This window comes from Caretta caretta, chromosome 2 (assembly GCF_965140235.1).
Source record: "Caretta caretta isolate rCarCar2 chromosome 2, rCarCar1.hap1, whole genome shotgun sequence".
In the NCBI taxonomy this organism is placed as follows: Eukaryota; Metazoa; Chordata; order Testudines; family Cheloniidae; genus Caretta; species Caretta caretta.
In genome coordinates this window covers 241,234,097-241,254,726 of record NC_134207.1, presented here as the reverse complement: position 1 = coordinate 241,254,726, position 20,630 = coordinate 241,234,097, and the positions used below count along the sequence as shown (strand labels likewise).

At 44.9% G+C, this 20,630-nt stretch overlaps 1 protein-coding gene across 4 annotated transcripts in view; it reads right to left on the bottom strand.

Moving 5' to 3' along the window:
* The window catches only part of CCDC7 (coiled-coil domain containing 7), a 177,205-nt gene that overhangs the window by 44,303 nt on the left and 112,272 nt on the right, over window positions 1-20,630 (bottom strand). For all 4 annotated transcript variants that reach the window (XM_075125966.1, XM_075125969.1, XM_075125968.1 and 1 more), the window contains 2 exons: window positions 19,642-19,721; window positions 7,647-8,133 (listed from right to left, as the gene is read on the bottom strand). In XM_075125966.1, the coding sequence (XP_074982067.1) occupies window positions 7,647-8,133; window positions 19,642-19,721 (567 nt within the window). The remainder of the gene's footprint in view (window positions 1-7,646; window positions 8,134-19,641; window positions 19,722-20,630) is intronic.

The window sequence follows — 20,630 nt, the reverse complement described above, 5'->3', positions numbered from 1 at the left end:
TGTATTTTGAGAGAGTTGGCTACTGAGGTTGCAAAAGTGCTTGACGGTCTCCAGAGTCTCTCCCTTGATGGTGAGTCATGTGCAAGGCCTGAGGGAGGCTGATGGAGCACTTTACTCTTCTCTATATTAAATGAGAGTCCTAGGCTTTGGTAAGCTTGTGCAAAACATTCCAGTGTGGACTGAAGGTCATTCTCAGTATGCGCGAGGATGGCACAATCATCAGCATATTGAAGATCAGTAATGGATGCCCTAGACTTCAGACTTTGAGCAGAGACATCAAATATTAAAAAGCCGCCATCCATTCTGTATTGTATGTCAACTCCAGCAGGGAGGCGGTCTTTAATGAGGACAAGAATGACTGCTAAATAGATGGAGAACAGGATTGGGTCAATAATGCGTCCTTGCTTAACCCCAGTTTTGATGATGAAAGGGTCCATCTCCAGGCCAATACAGAGAACAGTGGCAGTCATCTGATTGTGAAGAAGCCTTAGGACCTTAATAAATTTTGGAGAGCAGCCAAATCTGAGACTTTTCCTGGATTTCACAGGCAATGAAGATCATGTCAGCTGTCCTGTGGGATGGCCTGAAACTGCATTGAGATTCTGACAATATTTCCTCAGCAAGGGGGAATAATCTGTTTAAGAGGATACGGGTGAGAATTTTCACTGCTGTAGATAGCAAGACAATGCCTCGATAATTTCCACACTCCAACTTGTCTCCTTTCTTAAAGATTGTAACAACGTTGGCATTTCTCAAGTCGTTCAGAATCTTCTCATTATACCATATTTGAAGAAAAAGTCTGTGGGGCTTCTTTACCAGTTCTTCACCTCCAAATCTGTAAACTTCAGCTGGTATGCTGTTTGGTCCTGCTGCCTTGTAGTTCATGGTTTGCATGATGGCTTATGTTACTTCTTGGAGGGCAGGGGGTTCAGCAAGAGATTCTCTTTCATGTAGTTGAGGTATGGATACATTAGTGGCATCAGAGACAATTTACTTATGGTTCAGGAGCGACTCAAAATACTCCTTCTATTTGGCTTTGATGGCTCCACTGTCCTTGAGGTGCATCGACCTGTCTTGCACTTGGAGTGGTGTGAGACCATGGGACCATGGACTGTAAATGGCTGCAATTCTCTCTGCATGTGCTGAGTCCATTGGCTATGTCATAAAAATAAAGGGAAGGGTAACCACCTGTCTGTATACAGTACTATAAAATCCCTCCTGGCCAGAGGCACAAAAACCTCTGACCTGTAAAGGGTTAAGAAGCTCAAGTAACCTGGCTGGCACCTGACCAAAAGGACCAATAAGGGGACAAGATACTTTCAAATCTGGGGGAGGAGGGGAAAGACTTTGTCTGTTCCATGTGGCTTTTGCCAGAGACAGAACAAGAAAGCAAGCACTCCAACTCCTTAGTAAGTATTTAGCAAGGAAATGAGTTAGATTATCTTTTGTTTTGGCTTGTGATTTTCTCTGTGCTGAGAGGAAGTTGTATTCCTGGTTTTTCTTTTTTGTAACTTTAAGATTTTGCTTAGAGGGAAATTCTCTGTGTTTTGAATCTAATTGCCTTGTGAGATTATCTCCCATTCTAATTTCACAGAGGTGCTTCTTTTACCTTTTTTCTTTCTAATAAAGTTCTTTTTTTTTAAAGAATCTGATTGGTTTTTTTAGTATCCTAAAAAAAACCAAGGTTGGTCTCTGCTCATCTTGTTTATTCTCAAGCCTCCCCAGGAAATGGGGGTGTAGGGCTTGGGGGGATGTTTGGGAGGAATGGGACTCCAAGTGGTCCTTTCTCTGATTCTGTGTTAAATCACTTGGTGGTGGCAGCATTTACCTAATCCAAAGTACAAGGGAGAATTTGTGCCTTGGGGAAGTTTTAACCTAAGATGGTAGAAATAAGATTAGGGGGGCTTTCATGCGGGTCCCCACATCTGTACCCTAAAGTCCAGAGTGGGGAGGGTACCCTGACAGGCTACGTCACCCGCCATCACCAAGATTGGTCTGATGGAAATGATGCTGAGATTCAGGGCCTGCTCAACCAGAAAAGTAAAGCTCATCACATATGGCAAAACGACATATCACAGCAGCAGAAGCAAGAGGTATATAAGCAACTCAAGACTGAAGCCCAAAGGAAAATCTGTGACAACAAAAACAAGTGGTGGCAAGAAAAGGCCAAGGAGATTGAACTTTAAGCTGATCAACATGATATTTTGGAAGAATACTGGTACGTGAATAGGTTGGGTCAGATGAATCGCAGAAGTTACCTTGGGAATGAGTTTTGGGTGGAGGTGAAGGGAGACTTTTTCTCTATGAAATGTGTTATATGGTGGGTCAGTCATGAGTACTCCCAGATTGCTCACCTATCTGACCAATGTGATGGTAACTAAGAAGGCAACCTTCATGGATAGGTGTGATATCCATCCACAACCATCAATTCAGATGGTGGTCTAGTAAGAATTAACAGTACCAGGTTTAAGTCTCGTTGTGGCATGGGTTTTCTCTTAATGTGACCTTTTAAAAATCAAATGGCGGTTGGGTGAGCAAAGATACAATGGTCTGCTATCAGAGGATGAAAGCAATTCTTTGCTGCCAAGTGGACCAATACCAAGCTAATAGGAAGTCCTGATGTCTTGAAGGACAGAACATAGTCTAAATTAACAGGAATATCTGTTGATTCTGGGAATAACTCTTTTGGCTGTGTCCAGGTAGAGAACCACCTCCATTTAGTGTTTTCTGCTGGAAACTTTTCTGCTCTGATTGAAGATAGTTTAGATGGGCTCTGAGCATGAAAGTCCTACATCCAAATACATGGCCCTGAGATGAAAAGGGTCTGAATTAGGACATCTGATCCAGCCATTCTCCTCAATTAATAGATCCAGAAAGGGTCAGATATTGATGGGAGGCTGGGCTGACATTCACAGGAAGGGCCACTTGGATGCAATAAGAATGGTCTTATTCCTGTCATGATAATTTTTTGCAGAACCTGAGGTAGCAGAGGGATGGGAGGAAAAGCATCTCTCAGATGATCTATCCAGGATAGCAGAAATACATCATCCCAGGACTTCTGGCCTATTACTGCTCTAGAGCAATATAGATTTACTTTCTCATTTGCCTGGGTGGCCAACAGATGGTGTCCCCCACTGGGCAAATATGTTTTTCAGGGCAGAATTGTGTATCTCCCACACAGGATTCATGGAAAAGTGTCTGCTGAGATTGTCCACCAGAGAATTCTGTGCACCTGGTAGGTAGGTTGCTGAGACACTGATGTGGTTGCTGATGCATTAGTTTCATAAACTGACTGCCTCCATACAAAGAGGAAGAGATTTTGCTCCAACTTGTTTATTTATGCAGAATAATGTCTCATTGTGCAACATTATCTGGATATGACGGAACTGTATAAGGAAGACGAATGTATTGCAGGCTAGATGGACTGACCTCAGCTCCAGTAGATTGATATGCATTCTCACCTCCTAAGGGGACCCTGTGCCTTGTGTAGTGTGATTGTCCATGTGGGTTTCCTATGAGGGATGCTTCCATGATTATAGACACACAGAGTGTGGCCAAATAGAAGGCAAACCCCAAGCCAGACCAGGACTTCTCACTCAAGCTGCCATGACTCACATCTCCAAAAGAGCCTGCAGTGACTCATCATTCAGGCATGAGCTTTATTGACTCATCCTGTAAGCAGACCTTGCAGTGATTTAGCACTAAGGCATGCGGCAGCAGACTATCCCTGGGCAAAGTCTGTGTCAGTTGACCCTAAGGTAATGACCCCGCCAGACTTTCAAGTTAGTCTGTGCAATAGCACTACTTGGTCAGGAACCTTCCTGCTGCCACACAGTGTTACACACTTCCTAGGCTTCCAGCATGCCCTTGATCCAGTTCCTGGTCCTGCCTTAGCCTAACCCAAGCCTTGTTCCAGCCTGCTTCAGCCTTGCCTGTGCCCTGCTCCAACCATGCTCCAGCCCTGTTACTGACCACTCCAGCCCTGCACTCGCTTCCTCACACCCCTCACCCCCGCCCCAATTCTTGGAATGACTCCCATCTGGCTTTGACCTTTGGGCTGCATCTGGACTCCAACTATGATCCTGATTTGGCTCATCTACAGACTCTGACCTCAGTTCTACCCACAGCCTGTCCCCGACCTTGGTTGCAGTGCTGCCCTCAGCCCAATCCCAACTCTACAAATGGTTTCAACTTTTGTACCTATTCTTGATTACAGCGTAACTACCAGGCCTGACCATCTTGAACCCAGAGACTGACACTGGGAAGGAGGTTTATGGTGGTGAAGTGAGATAAACTTGATTGTGTAGCCAGAATGAATTATTTCTATTGCCCACCTGTCCATAGTTATTGCCCTCTAATTGTGGGCAAAGTGGGCAAGGCAGCCACCAAAATTTTGGTGACACTGCAGAAGGGCATCAATGTATGTACACAGTTCTCAAGTGACCTGTCAAAAGAAACCTGATGAAATCTGATGAGGTTCAATAAGGATAAGTGCAGGGTCCTGCACTTAGGACGGAAGAACCCAATGCACAGCTACAGACTAGGGACCGAATGGCTAGGCAGCAGTTCTGCGGAAAAGGACCTAGGGGTGACAGTGGACGAGAAGCTGGATATGAGTCAGCAGTGTGCCCTTGTTGCCAAGAAGGCCAATGGCATTTTGGGATGTATAAGTAGGGGCATAGCGAGCAGATCGAGGGACGTGATCGTTCCCCTCTATTCGACATTGGTGAGGCCTCATCTGGAGTACTGTGTCCAGTTTTGGGCCCCACACTTCAAGAAGGATGTGGATAAATTGGAGAGAGTCCAGCGAAGGGCAACAAAAATGATTAGGGGTCTGGAACACATGAGTTATGAGGAGAGGCTGAGGGAGCTGGGATTGTTTAGCCTGCAGAAGAGAAGAATGAGGGGGGATTTGATAGCTGCTTTCAACTACCTGAAAGGGGGTTCCAAAGAGGATGGCTCTAGACTGTTCTCAATGGTAGCAGATGACAGAACGAGGAGTAATGGTCTCAAGCTGCAGTGGGGGAGGTTTAGATTGGATATTAGGAAAAACTTTTTCACTATGAGGGTGGTGAAACACTGGAATGCGTTACCTAGGGAGGTGGTAGAATCTCCTTCCTTAGAGGTTTTTAAGGTCAGGCTTGACAAAGCCCTGGCTGGGATGATTTAACTGGGAATTGGTCCTGCTTTGAGCAGGGGGTTGGACTAGATGACCTTCTGGGGTCCCTTCCAACCCTTATATTCTATGATTCTATGATTCTATGAACCCCTGGGTGGCAAGTGAGGTTGAGAAGCAGCAGCAATTGGGGTGGAGGAAGTTGCGAACCTGGGTCTTCATCCCTTCTGCGGTTTGAGTGGCAATTCCTAAGGGTGCTGGTGGTAAAATGGCTGATGGGGAGGGCTGGGCTTGTAAATTTGCTTGTGGTGTTTTCTCTTTAGGGACCAGGGTGTAAATGTAGGAGAGTGAAGTGACTCCCCAGTCTTCTCACTGAAGGGATTAGACCCATTAAAGGTCAAGTCCGATAGTATTCTGGACCTCCCTGGGGAACCTGGAAGAGTGCAGCCATGATTCATGCCTCATGACTACAGCTATGGCAATGGCTCTAGATGCAGTATCAGCTACATCCACTGCCACCCAGAGTGCCTTCATCACTGAGAGCCTTGTCCTGCAGAGGAAATTTGTCCCTGAATTTTACAAATTTGGAGTAATTTGTGAAATCATATTTTGCTAGCAGAGTCTAGCAGTAAACAATTCTGAATTGGAGTCTGATTCATGAAAATATCTTCCTCCCCAGAAGGTGAAAGCATATAGCGCCCTTACTATTCAGAGTAGTCTTGGGGGGTTGTATCCTGGACCTCTGTGTAGCTGCCTACACCACTAAGGAGTTGGACACTAGGGGGTAAACAGCAACTCTATCCCTTTAGTTGGAACAAAATAGCATTTTCAGCCCTTTTAGGAGTGGGGGCACAGAAGGCAGGGGTATACCACACTGTCCTGGCAGATTCCACAACAGCCTTGTTCTCTGGGAGGGCCAGTCTACTAGGGCCTGATGATTGCAGGATGTCCAAGAGTCTATGTTGTGTCATGGACTTCCTCAAAAGGGATCTGGAACTCAGTTACCACCCTCTGCAAGAGATCTTGGTATAACCTGTGGTCGTCAGGCAGAGATGGGATGATGGAACAATTGCCTTGTTGGGTGGGGAGGATGACACACCTATCAGAACCATCAAGGCCTGTGGGTCTGGCTCAACTTCCTCTTTTGTAAACTCCAATAGAGATTATTGGTATCAGCTAGAAGAGGGCTGGCAATGAGGCACTGAATACCAAAAGTCCCCTGAGTAGCTGTATCCAGGAGAAGGGCAACTCCAAGACCTCCTAGAGGTTCTATCCTGGCTGGTTTCCCGTGGGCATGAAGATTCATCTGGAACATCTGACTCATCTGATGAAATGGTAGTACCTTTCCCAAGGGTGGTCCCAGTGAAAGAATGCTCCAGCTTGTAGACATGGTAGGAAAGAATTGTCTTCTCCGCAAGGGGATTTCTTCTGGTGTTGAAATATCTCTGAGGAGGACTGGTCCAGATGGAAGACATTGTGAGAAGGGTAAAGTGAAAATATCCTCCGGTCAGATAAAGGTTTCAGTCCTTCCCAGAGTTTGAGGAGTCCCAGATCCAGAGCTCAGAGGGTCCTGCTCACAGTCTGGGCCATTATACAAGGGCATCTCCCAGCCAGGAGCCAACTGGGGTCTCATGACCTTCCTCAGATGGAGTTCTCTTCCCTCACAGGTTCAGGAAAGGAAGGAGCAACAAATGTTGCACTTGGCAGAGATGTGAGCCTTTCCAAGGCAGTAAAGGCAGCGCTAGTGTTAAGCACTGACAGAGAAGGAATGAGGGCAGGAGATATAGTTCTTAAATCCCGGGACTCTGGGCACGGTCCTCCTCTGTGAGAAGAAGCTTTCCAAGATAGGATAGTTTGACTTGTTTCTCCCTAACTAAAAACACTAAAATCATTAAAACCCTAAGGCTAAGACTACTAAAAACACACACAGAGAGATTCTGAAAGGAAGGAAGATTGTTTCAGACAGAGAATTTCAACTCAGACCACGTGGTGGCAAGAAGGAACTGGAAAGACTTCAGTCTACGCCACCCTTTATATTCGAGGAGAGCAACTGTCCAGGTGTGGACCAACAGACATTATTTGCTATAAATCTCCAGTCTCAGGTGCATGGAGAACATGTGTACCCAGGTGTGGCATACACATAGGGACCAGCACTTGAAGAATCTAAGCTTTCACTTTTTTAAAAAAGTAAGTTTATAATTCCGATGATTGCAAAGATAACTTTCTAAAAGTTAACTGCATGTAACATGATACGGAGTCGTTTTCTGAGTTTATAGTCAACCTTAACAAGGATAAGGTGTAAAGTTCCCCACTAGAGGTGTTGGAGTGTCAGCTGTAAAACCTAATGGCCCAAATAATGTAAAACTTTGCTATTTCATTGATGATCATTAAGTCAATGGGATTATTCATGTAAGCAAGTGTTAACAATATTCTCAGGTTGCATGGCTTGCTTACCATATGCTAGGGTTGTACAATCTAGTCCTAAATAATTAGATCATATCTAAAATTATAATATTCAATAATACTGCACCCTGTCTTCAACAGAAGAAGTTGTAGTAGATATCATCTTATCCTCTGGAGTGAAAACTGCAGATACCTCTTCCAGGATCTTAGAAGATATGATAGCAGGTGTTGTTTCAATAGGAAAAATAGGAGTTGTTTGAGATTCTTCTTTAATTTTGGCAAAATCAGCAGAAGATACTTTGTGACTGGGCAATAAGTCTTTAAAAGAAACTTGACCTTTGGGAATTAAAGTTGATGGCAAGGTTAGGTTCTCATATGTGAAGAGAGAAAGATCTTCTTCAATACTGGATCTAAGAGTTGCTTCAACTTGTGCTTCCTTTTTCTGGGAGATTTCTGGAGATATTTTCTCTTGCCTTGCTGAGATAAGCTGGTCTAAAGCCCTTGGTAATGACTTGTCTTGACTGTTTGAGTAGTTGTCCAAAGGGGATTCTTCTTGAACTTTGTGTAACTCTGGGAGATCTGAAACAGCAGTGATGTGTGTTTCTTTCCCTGTACTTTAGGATTTAAAAATATACAATATTAGCTAGAAAGGTAAAAGAAGGTATGCTCTTATTTGAGAGATGGGAAATACATGAGCTGTTAAATGTTAAAAGCCGAATGACTTTTTCGGATCACACTAAGCAAATATATAGTGAAGCAGCAGATGGCGGCTAATAACACACTCCATTCAAATAGCTCTATACTACAACAACTGAATATAATTATTTTTAATTATTAGATTTACACACAAAGGAACAGTGTTAAGATTGCTCAGGCAACCTTAACTTTGTCATTTTTTTTCACCTGCTAGATATGAGGCAGCAAGGGAGAGGAAGGTAGTAGGGCTGCATGTGAGGCAGAGAAGATTTTGTTCCCGAGCTTCTACCTGTTGTAATAATCATAATTAAGTCCTCTTACACAGAACTCACCGCTGTGTGGCAACAACTGTATGCCTGCACTGTACAAGAGTTTGAAATCTGTCTCTTATACAGTGAATGTATACAGATGGGAGGGAAGCCCCATCATTGAAATATGGATTGTAAGGCTCTGTTGTTCAGTTCCCATTCATGATCCTGGGAAAATTGCCTGTTCAGTGTGTCTGCCGTCGTTTTCAGGAAATCGGGGAGGTAGGAGGCTTAGAGGTTTATGTTGTGGTTTATGCACCAGTTCCACAATTTCATGGCCTCAGTGCATAAGGAGTGGGAGCAGTCTCCTCCCTGTTGATTTATACAGAACATGCAGGCGATGTTTTGGTTCATGAATACTGTTTCATTCTTTGTTAGTGGGAGGAAGTGAAGACGTGTGTTGTGGGTCACATGTAGTTCTAGTAGATTGATGTGTAATTGAGTCTCCATAGAAGGCCATGGGGGCGTCAGTGAATCAATGAGGCATCTGTTGTGATCAGTATGAATGGTGGGTCCTAGTGAAAGGGGACTCCTGTGCATACATTCTCTGGTTGTGTCCACCACTGTAAAGATTCCAGGATTTTTGGTGGCATTGATAGGCTTCTAGTCAGGCTGTGCTTGTTCGGTATGCATACTGAACTCAGCCAAACTTGTAAGAAGCACACATGTAGTCGCTCATGCCTTACCACAAAAGTAGTGGCCACAATGTGACCTGATAGCTGTAGGCAGGCTCAGGCAAATATTTGTGGGCTATTCATGACTACCATGATAAGGTTGGTCAGTGTCATGAATTTGTTCATCAATAGTGATGCTTTGCACCCATGGAGTCGAGGTGCGCCCCAATAAAGTCCACTAGTTGTACCTGAATTAGGGTTAATTTTTGTTCATTTAACCCTAAATTCCAAAACAGATGGATTGGAAAGAACACCACCCAAAGGACAATCAGGTGGGAAAATATTCCCGATAAGGAAATATTATTATTCCCTGTTTGCGCAAATGTGCTGCCACTACTGCAAGGGTTTTGGAAAAGACTCTTGGTGCAGTGGAAAGGCCGAATGGTAGAATTCTATTGGTAGTGGTCACTTCCTACTGTGAACTAGAGAAACCTTCTGTGAGTGGGATGTATGGTGATGTGGAAATAGGCATCTTGTCGGTTGCGGGCTGAGAACCAGTCCCCCCTTTCCAGCACTCGTATTATTGTGGCCACTGTGATCATCTTGAATCATTGGGCTCACATGAACTTGTTGAGCTTTCTGAGATCTAGAATGGGTATCATCCTCCATTTTTCTTCTGGGTTAAGAAGTAATGGGAGTAGAATCTCCTCCCTTTGTGTTGTGTGGGAACTAATTCCATGACATCTAACTATAGAGGATGAAAAACTTCTTGTCATAGCAGGTGCTCATGAAAAGGGTACCTGAAGAGGGATGGGGAGGAGGATAGGATTGGTGGGCGGACGGTAAAAGGGATAATGTAGCCCAATCTTATGATCTCTAAAACTCATTGGTCCATAATGATTGATGTCCAGACATGATAAAGAGGGTGTAGACAATGGCCAAAGACCCGAGTGGTATGTGTAGATGGCCAATTTTTCAGAATTGCAGCTGGGCTGATGTTGGCTGAGATGTGGAGGATTGTGACTGTGGTGTTCAATGTCTCTGGGGTCATTGTTTCTGTCTCTGGGAGTCATATGGTATTTGTTGTCATGAGAATGAACAGTCTCTGCCATGTTGGTATGGTTGGTATCTTCTCTCCACTTTAGGCATATATACACAAACAACAAAGCAAGAGGGTTGCCCTAGAGTCCTTCACAGAGAGGAAAAAACTCTGTTTTGGCAGAAAACAGTTTCTCTGTCAAAGCAGAGATCTTCTACTTTCAATTGAAGTTCCCTTGGGATTCCTGACGATTGTAGCCAGGACGCTCTGCACAGGACTATGGCCGTGTCTACTCTTCCTGCCGCCATCTGTCCAACACCAAGGGATGCTTGCCGCACTGTCCTGGTCACAAGTTGTCCCTCAGTAAGGATGGCCTTGGATTGTTCCCTTCTCTCCAGTGCGATATCCGTAAGCAATTCCTTCAATTTGGCATTGTTGTCATGGCCATATTTGGCAAGGAGTGCAGTGTAGTTAGCTGCGCATAATTGTAAGGTCACAGAAGAACAGACCTTATGGCTGAATAGATCGAGTCTCTTGCACTCCCTGTCATGGGGAGTGGATCAGAATTGGGGCTGTTTCCCTCTTTGGTTAGCTGCATCCATTACTAGGGAATTGGGCTGTGGATGAGAGAAAAGGAAGTCCATCCCCTTCATGGGGACACAGTATTTCCTGTCTGCTCACATGCATGTCAGTGAAATGGTTGCCAGCGTTTGCCAGACTGTTTCTGCCTGTTTCATCAGTGCTTTCTTGATAGGTAGTGCTATTTTCAAATGAAGAATTGTGAAGAATTTCAAGGAGTTTGTGCCGGGTTTCAGCCACTTCCTCAAGTGGAGTGTCCTGGCTTTGCACCACATGTCTGAACAGCTCCTGGAACTACTTAAAATCAGCAGCAGCAGGAGGCGGAGGCATTATGCCTTGTCAGGCTATGATAAGGAGTTATGAGCAGGTGAAATGTCCTTGTCGCTATCCTCCCTCACATCCTCTGCCACTTCTGAGGTCTCAGGTGGGGAGGCTGTTGTTGATCATGTGTGTCTTATCTGAGGAGTGGGAGGTCTGTGATAATGTGCACTGTAGGCCTCCCATTGTGGCCATTGCATGGGGAAAGGCATGGGTGGGCACATCCATGGTTGCTCATACCAGTGCTGCATGTCTCGAGCAATTTGGTCCCTCAATCTCATGGGTCCCAACAGTGGTTTGGTTCCGCTCGGAGAGGAATGGTGTGAGGAAAAGTCACCCTTCTCTTTGTCATCATCCTCATCACTGGAGAATGGTGGGGCAATGGGAGAATCCAGCTGTTCCGGTGCCATCTGTATTGGTGAACCAGCAGTACCGAGGAGCAATGAGCCTGGAGCGGAGGACATCATCATATTGGCATGATGTGTCAATTGGCATGGTGCTGTGGGTTTCAGTACTGTGCCATTGATGCCAATGTTTTTGATGGTACCAGGGTTGGTGCTGACTGTTTGTGCAGTGGCTTGACCTGGTGCTGATGGCGCCATCTTTGATTTCTCCGTCAGTGCTGATGAGGTTGTTGGCATGGGCAGTGGAGGCATCGCCATTGGTGATGGTTTCGGTGCCGTCTCTAACTGGCGTCGTCGGTACTGAAGAGGAGGAGGTTGGCTTATGTTTGCCTCTCGACTCCCTGTCTTTGCCAGCAAAGGCCCCGTGTGGGCGGTGCCGGAGGTGCCTGGTGTCTCGAAGGTGGTTAACCTTGGTGTGGTCGACACAGAGGATAGCGACCTTGCAGGAGACTTTCTTTTTCAGCGGTTCTCTCTGTGGCAAGGACGTAGCTTGTTTCCTTGTTCTCTTTGAGAAGCAAGCTTTCATTGTGTCTGATGAGGTTCTCAGAGAGTCCCCTGTTGAGGGGTTCTGTTGTCTGGGATCAGAGTCGGGTTGGAAGGATTTCTCCATTAATATTAGTTTTAAGTGGTCTTTATCTCACTTAGTTCTGGCTTTCAAGTTGCTGCAGTGAGTGCACGGACACAGAGTGAATGTCCATCCAAGACAGTTCCTGTAGACATGCTGCCTATGTCTTTTAAAACCTGCTGATCCACGCATGTTTGTATGGGAATTCTGATGTCTCCTCTCTGGACCCTACTGGTCTGAGGCAAACTTTAACGAATTAACAAAATGGTGGGGTTGGGTCTTTTTTTCCTAAATATGAACCTGACTAAACTAGCTATGAACTTAAACTTAACTAATTCTAACTATTTCTAACAATTTTCTAGGTTTGTCACGGACACCACTACAGAGCTCCACCTCAGGCTGAGGATGGTTGCGAAGGAACTGAGGGTCTCGGGGTGCAAATGTACTAGATGAGGTGCCAATAGCACCGCAAGACAACGACTGTGCATGCAAGACCCAGATGGACCCTGCCATTGAAAATCTCCAATCAACGGTGCTGGGATGCACTGACACCTGAAGTGGAGCACCCACAGGGACATCACTCGAAGAAGAACATTAATTTTCAAAAATGAAGCTTCAAAGGAACTACCTAAGACAGGGTGGTCCAAACTTTTGAGGGTGACACCCCACCTTATCCCCGTCTGCACCCCCCCACACCCTCCCCAGAGCCAGGAGTGGGGCCGCTACTGCAAGGAGGGGGTGGAAACAAGGACAAGAGTAAGGGGGTAGAGGCTGGGGCTGCAGATGGGTGTGGGTCTCGGGCTGTGGCCAGGGGCCGAGGCTGGGATGGGAGTAGAGCCTCAGCTGGGCAGCGGTGGGGGCTGGCAGCCAGGCCCGCAGCCAGGTGTGGCTCTGCTCCCAGCCTCGGCCCCAGGCCAGGAGCGAAGCCGCGGCCACTAGCCAAGTCTCACTGAAGCTGGGGATGGGGCCAGGCCCAGGGCCAGGAGCTGGGGAAGGGACCGGAGCAGAGCTGGGGGCAGGGAGGGGCTGGGTAGCACTCCCTCTCCACCGCCGTGGGGGCTAGTCCTGGCCCTGCCACCACCACCCCCCAGACATTCCCCCATACCTCCTAGGGGGGCATGCCCCACAGTTTGAGGACCTCTGACCTTAGGAGTACTATAAGACAAGAGGGACTACGTGAATTGGGAATGTTATCCAATTAAAACAAGCAATCCAGGAAAATGAACCTAAAACAGATAACTGACTAGTTTGCAGAATGAAAGGCATGCAAAATATGATTCAGAAGGGTGAGTAGAACACTTTAGTATTGCTGGCGAATACTGTTTGACAGATGCTAACATGAAGAATAGGACAGTTGAATTAGCATGTTTGATGTGTATAAATAAGCATTACACTCATTACATTTGAGGGAAGGGTCCCACAAAAAACAAACAAACAAACAAACAAAAAAACTTTCAATGGGGTCATCTTTCTATTCCTCGGCCACTGTTCCCCCCCTTACCTGCAATTACCTACTCTACCTGTGCAACAAATACAGACTTGTGCATATTATTTGAGTTTTACACCCAAAGCTTAGGAGAGGCAGGATGGTCCAATGGTTAGGGCCCTAGCCAAGGATTTAAGAGACCTGGATTCAATTCCCTGCTCTGCCACAGACTTTTTGTACGACCTTAGGATATGTCTAAATGATGAGTTGGTGAGCAGGAAGCTGGGGTGCAAATCTACAGAGCTCCTGTATGTGGCACTGAATTCCAATTTATTAAGAGAAAGATATAAAATAGTCATTTGTTATTTACTGAATAAGGACATTCAGTTCTTCATAGTTTTTAGTTTTCCAAATCCCATTTTTAAAATTATGCACCTACCACACTTCTAGGTACCTTGACACAAACTACAAGGAAGTGAAGCTAAGGCTGAAAGTATATATATGAGTAAAATACCTTACAGGGATGTTGTAATTCTCTCAAAAACAAGCATAAGAAATCCAGGACATTCAGAGTTAATGTTAAAAACTTAAAAGAAACTGAAACTTGCTAGTGTCATAAATATAAAGGGAAGGGTAACCACGTTCCTGTATACAGTGCTATAAAATCCCTCCTGGCCAGAGGCAAAACCCTTTCACCTGTAGAGGGTTAAGAAGCTAAGGTAACCTCACTGGCACCTGACCTAAAATGACCAATGAGGGGACAAGATACTTTCAAATCTGGAGGCGGGGGGGGGGACAAAGGGTTCTGTCTGTGTGATGCTTTTGCTGGGAACAGATCAGGAATGCAGCCTTACAACTCCTGTAAAGTTAGTAAGTAATCTAGCTAGAACATGCGTTAGATTTTCTTTTGTTTAAATGGCTGGTAAAATAAGCGGTGTCTTTTTGTAACTTAAGGTTTTGCCTAGAGGGATTCTCTATGTTTTGAATCTGATTACCATGTAAGGTATTTACCATCCTGATTTTACAGAGGTGATTCCTTTTCTTTAATTAAAATTCTTCTTTTAAGAACCTGATTTATTTTTCATTGTTCTTAAGATCCAAGGGTTTGGGTCGGTGTTCACCTGTACCAATTGGTGAGAATTCTTATCAAGCCTTCCCCAGGAAAGGGGGTGTAGGGCTTGGGGGGATATTTTGGGGGAAGATGCCTCCAAGTGGACTCTTTCCCTGTTCTTTGTTTAAAACGCTTGGTGTTGGCAGCGTACAGTTCAAGGACAAGGCAAAGTTTGTACCTTGGGGAAGTTTTTAACCTAAGCTGGTAAGAATAAACTTAGGGGGGTCTTTCATGCAGGTCCCCACATCTGTACCCTAGAGTTCAGAGTGGGGAACGAACCTTGACAGCTAGGTATGAAAATTAAGGGATCCAAAAAACCATAATGCTGTCCCGTAGTGATACCTGGCAATAAACATATGATTGCAATTATAGAGTGGGGTTTTGTTTTGTTTTTCCAATTTTTGTAAACCCAGATAAGATAGAACTGAGTTTTAAAGACATTGTCAATATTTTTCTTTGCCCCCACTCTCACTAATAAAGTCAGGAATTTATAATGCTTGTTTTAGGAATAATTACAATATCCTTGTAATGTATTTTACCTTAACTTATAAATATTGTTAATCTGAATTCCATTTTAATATTGTTTTTCTCTGGGAATTTCCTTGAATATTTTTAATTACTACAATTGGCATATAGGAACACTAAACAAGAAACCCAAAGAGAATGTTACCATATGCGTTACCTAGGGAGGTGGTGGAATCTCCTTCCTTAGATATTTAAGGTCAGGCTTGACAAAGCCCTGGGTGGGATGATTTAGTTGGGGATTGGTCCTGCTTTGAGCAGGGGGTTGGACTAGATGACCTCCTGAGGTCCCTTCCAACCCTGATATTCTATGAAAGTTCTAATGATTTGAAGATATGTAGGGTAAAGACCCCTCAGTACTGCATACTACTTATATACGGAAAACGACAATGCCATAAACCTCACTACAGGGGTAGATAGCACCAGAGTGCATGGTGCCAACATGTCCAGTGCTGATGCACTCTGTGTTGAAGCAAGTGATACCACAGAGATCAGTATCAAAGGGGTTGGTGCTGCAACAGTTGGCACTTGGAACACTACCCTGAAAGTTCTAGTATCAGTAGAAGAGGCAGTTAATTTTTATTTCCATGAGGGTGTCAGCGTGCTGGTACTGTGCTTCCTGAGAGCTCCAGCAGTACCCATCTGGGGTCATGAAGTCTCCTTCATAGGATTGGTGAGGTGACTTAGACTTTCATTTTACTGGGAATTCCCAATGGGGATCTGCTCCTGCTGTCTGTGACTTTTTCAGTCCTACCCAGTCTGCAGTCTTCAAAGATGGGGACTGGAAGCTAGTGGATCCAGAAATCACAGAGGCATTTCTGGACTGAGGTTGAATTTGTCGAAGCAGGTTTCATGGAGAGGTCTATAAAACTAGCTGAAGGCATATCTCTCTTTCCTTCAAAGTTCTTTTAGCAAAGGATTTATACACAAAACACTGATGATATGACCTTCCCCCAAGACAAAAAAGGCATCTGGTGTGCCTATTATTGATTGGTATCGTCATCTCAGAAAAGAGGCAATATTTAAAGCCAGGTGACTAAAGGATGAAACATCCCTTAACCCTGATATCAGGAAGAAGTTCCTGATGAGAGAGAGAGAGAGAAAAAAAAGAAGATAGGTAAGTGTAGCAAAGCGACAACTCACTAGTGCAGCGACTCCTGCTGGTCATCTTGGAATTAGCTCTTTTCCAGGGTACAGAGTGCCCTCTGCAGGCCGGTGTCTCACCTGCTGCTGGACTTGTGTCCCTCCCAGACCCTGGTGCCCTTTACCTCAGGGTTCTGCCCCAGCTGTGCCCCCACACTCTAGGTCTCCTCTCCCAGGGGAGCCCCCAACCCTCTAAACTCACCTTGCCTCAGCGACTACTGCCAGTTGTCATCTAGCCCCCTTTCACTGGGGCAGATTGCAGTCTGTAATGGACACTCATCATTTGCAATGGATTAGGACCAGCTGCCTCAGCCTATTCCCAGGCTGCACCTCTGTAGACCCCATACCTTTGTAGGCCTTCACCAAGACCTGCATGTTTACAAGGCAGGAGCTCCCTTTGCCCTTCCCCAGCACTGCTCTGCTTCAGGTACCTTGCTCTCAGACAGCTAGCCCTTCCCACTCCAGGGCTAGAGTAAGACTTCTCCAGCTCCTGGCCCACAGCCCTCTTATCAGGGCCAGCTGGGGCCTGATTGGCATGGCCCCAGCTGTGGCTGCTTCCCCATTCGGCCTAGCTTGGCTGCTTTTAACCCCTGTTCTCCAGGAGTGGGTCAGCCGCCCCACTACAGTAAGCCATCACAAACTTGCCAAAGTGAAAACTATTCTTAGTAAAATTATTCCTAACTAACCCTAATATATAAAACAATCCACAAAAGTCTCTGTAAAATTGTGTTGAGACACTGACATTGTGGAGCTTCTCACAGCCATGGCAGTTGGGCCAATACAACCCTTTATGTCATCAGTACAGGATCACAAGGACACTCAGGGGATTACATAGCCCCATCATAGAATCATAGAATATCAGGGTTGGAAGGGACCCCAGAAGGTCATCTAGTCCAACCCCCTGCTCGAAGCAGGACCAATTCCCAGTTAAATCATCCCAGCCAGGGCTTTGTCAAGCCTGACCTTAAAAACCTCTAAGGAAGGAGATTCTACCACCTCCCTAGGTAACGCATTCCAGTGTTTCACCACCCTCCTAGTGAAAAAGTTTTTCCTAATATCCAATCTAAACCTCCCCCACTGCAACTTGAGACCATTACTCCTCGTTCTGTCATCTGCTACCATTGAGAACAGTCTAGAGCCATCCTCTTTGGAACCCCCTTTCAGGTAGTTGAAAGCAGCTATCAAATCCCCCCTCATTCTTCTCTTCTGCAGGCTAAACAATCCCAGCTCCCTCAGCCTCTCCTCATAACTCATGTGTTCTAGACCCCTAATCATTTTTGTTGCCCTTCGCTGGACTCTCTCCAATTTATCCACATCCTTCTTGAAGTGTGGGGCCCAAAACTGGACACAGTACTCCAGATGAGGCCTCACCAATGTCGAATAGAGGGGAATGATCACGTCCCTCGATCTGCTCGCTATGCCCCTACTTATACATCCCAAAATGCCATTGGCCTTCTTGGCAACAAGGGCACACTGCTGACTCATATCCAGCTTCTCGTCCACTGTCACCCCTAGGTCCTTTTCCGCAGAACTGCTGCCTAGCCATTCGGTCCCTAGTCTGTAGCGGTGCATTGGATTCTTCCATCCTAAGTGCAGGACCCTGCACTTATCCTTATTGAACCTCATCAGATTTCTTTTGGCCCAATCCTCCAATTTGTCTAGGTCCTTCTGTATCCTATCCCTCCCCTCCAGCGTATCTACCACTCCTCCCAGTTTAGTATCATCCGCAAATTTGCTGAGAGTGCAATCCACACCATCCTCCAGATCATTTATGAAGATATTGAACAAAACCGGCCCCAGGACCGACCCTTGGGGCACTCCACTTGACACCGGCTGCCAACTAGACATGGAGCCATTGATCACTACCCGTTGAGCCCGACAATCTAGCCAGCTTTCTACCCACCTTATAGTGCATTCATCCAGCCCATACTTCCTTAACTTGCTGACAAGAATACTGTGGGAGACCGTGTCAAAAGCTTTGCTAAAGTCAAGAAACAATACATCCACTGCTTTCCCTTCATCCACAGAACCAGTAATCTCATCATAAAAGGCGATTAGATTAGTCAGGCATGACCTTCCCTTGGTGAATCCATGCTGGCTGTTCCTGATCACTTTCCTCTCATGCAAGTGCTTCAGGATTGATTCTTTGAGGACCTGCTCCATGATTTTTCCAGGGACTGAGGTGAGGCTGACTGGCCTGTAGTTCCCAGGATCCTCCTCCTTCCCTTTTTTAAAGATTGGCACTACATTAGCCCTTTTCCAGTCATCCGGGACTTCCCCGGTTCGCCACGAGTTTTCAAAGATAATGGCCAATGGCTCTGCAATCACAGCCGCCAATTCCTTCAGCACTCTCGGATGCAACTCGTCCGGCCCATGGACTTGTGCACGTCCAGCTTTTCTAAATAGTCCCTAATCACCTCTATCTCCACAGAGGGCTGGCCATCTCTTCCCCATTTTGTGATGCCCAGCGCAGCAGACTGGGAGCTGACCTTGTTAGTGAAAACAGAGGCAAAAAAAGCATTGAGTACATTAGCTTTTTCCACATCCTCTGTCACTAGGTTGCCTCCCTCATTCAGTAAGGGGCCCACACTTTCCTTGGCTTTCTTCTTGTTGCCAACATACCTGAAAAAACCCTTCTTGTTACTCTTGACATCTCTTGCTAGCTGCAGCTCCAGGTGCGATTTGGCCCTCCTGATTTCATTCCTACATGCCCTAGCAATATTTTTATACTCTTCCCTGGTCATATGTCCAACCTTCCACTTCTTGTAAGCTTCTTTTTTATGTTTTATGTGTTCTGCCATATTTACTATTCTTTCGACTCAAACTCTGCTTGTCAAAAGAGTCCAATCTTGAGCACCTGGGAAGGGGTGGGGCATACACATCCAGGATGGAATATATATGGACAATACATCTCAAAGAAGAAATGCCTCATACTAACAAAATTCAATATTTCTTGCATTTCGTTTACAGAAAAAAATCTCAATGCATACATAACAATGCCAAAATCCTTAATGCCACAACTCAGACCACTAGTAGTATGGGTTAGAAGTGAGCTAAACAACATTTTGGCTATTGCAGACAAATGACCACACAAAGCATCCCACTTTGTCCTGAATTCCTATATATATATATACACATACATTACCACTATAGCTTTTAAAAATTGAACCAGCTTTGCTCAGGCTAACTGTCAGCCAGTGTATCACGCTCTTCTCTAATCTGCAAGAAAGAAGTAGAGAAGACTTTCCCCTGTTTTAGACTCCATATATGTTTATGTTAGTTACAAATTCAGAATACTCACACTGACCATTTCAAATCCATAACAAAAAAGCAGGAATTAAGTGTTAAAATATTGTAGGGCATCAAACTGTAATTTTCATTCATTTTGTATCCCTACCTTTTTCTCATTACATTTCCTTTTTTTGTTTCTGCAGCTTTCTTAGATTTAATAGATCCTTTGGGATCTAATTTCAAAGGCTGTAAGAAAATTATATTATCATTAGAATACAAAAATTGTCAATTGGCAACAAAATGCATAGTATCTCACCTGGGAAATAATCCGTTTTACTTAATTATATATACCTTTTCTGTTGGCAAAACTATTTATTCAGGGTACAATTATTTATTACTGGTTTAGCTCTGATAATGTCCTTGGTACTGAACAAGATGTAAATATCAAGACAGTCCCTGGCCTGAAAAACTTAAAATCTAGAAGAGAAGCACAAAATGATAAAATGTACTGAGTCATTTTAGATAACTTTTAAAAGATCTTAATCTGACCAGATTGATATTTTTGTTAACATGAAGGCTTGGGGCACTGAGACTCAGAGGTTGATCCATGAATGGAGAGCTGCCTGGGAGAAAAAAAGGCACAAAGCCAGGATATGAGAAGGAAGCAATTGATGCAGGAGCATCAACACATCATAAAATGAATGAAGAGGAATGCAGATATCTATGTCAGGCAGAGTTGTGCAGGGCCTTATAGACAAGGATAAGTTTAACATTGACATGGTGGGCAAAGGGAAATGAATGAGGCATCCCAAATTGAGGGGTGAAATAGTCCAACCAGCAAGGACCATACTTCTGGCTGCTCTGTTTTCAACATTTTGGAATGAGCAATATGGATAACGGAAAGGCCACATAGGAGAAAAGTAAAGTAATTAAAGCAAGAGCAAACTAGTACATGCAATGAAGGTTATTTACCTGTGACTGAGGTTCTTTAAGATGGACTCTCACATTCTTGGAATTACGTGCCAACTGATGCAGCTGAACAGTGGGACTTTCTGTTAGCAGTGTCTGTTAGAGAATTGGAGCATTCAGGTGCCACCTCCCACCCCTCAGCTCAGCATTCAACCAAGTTCTCAGGACAGGGTTATAAAAGTGGGT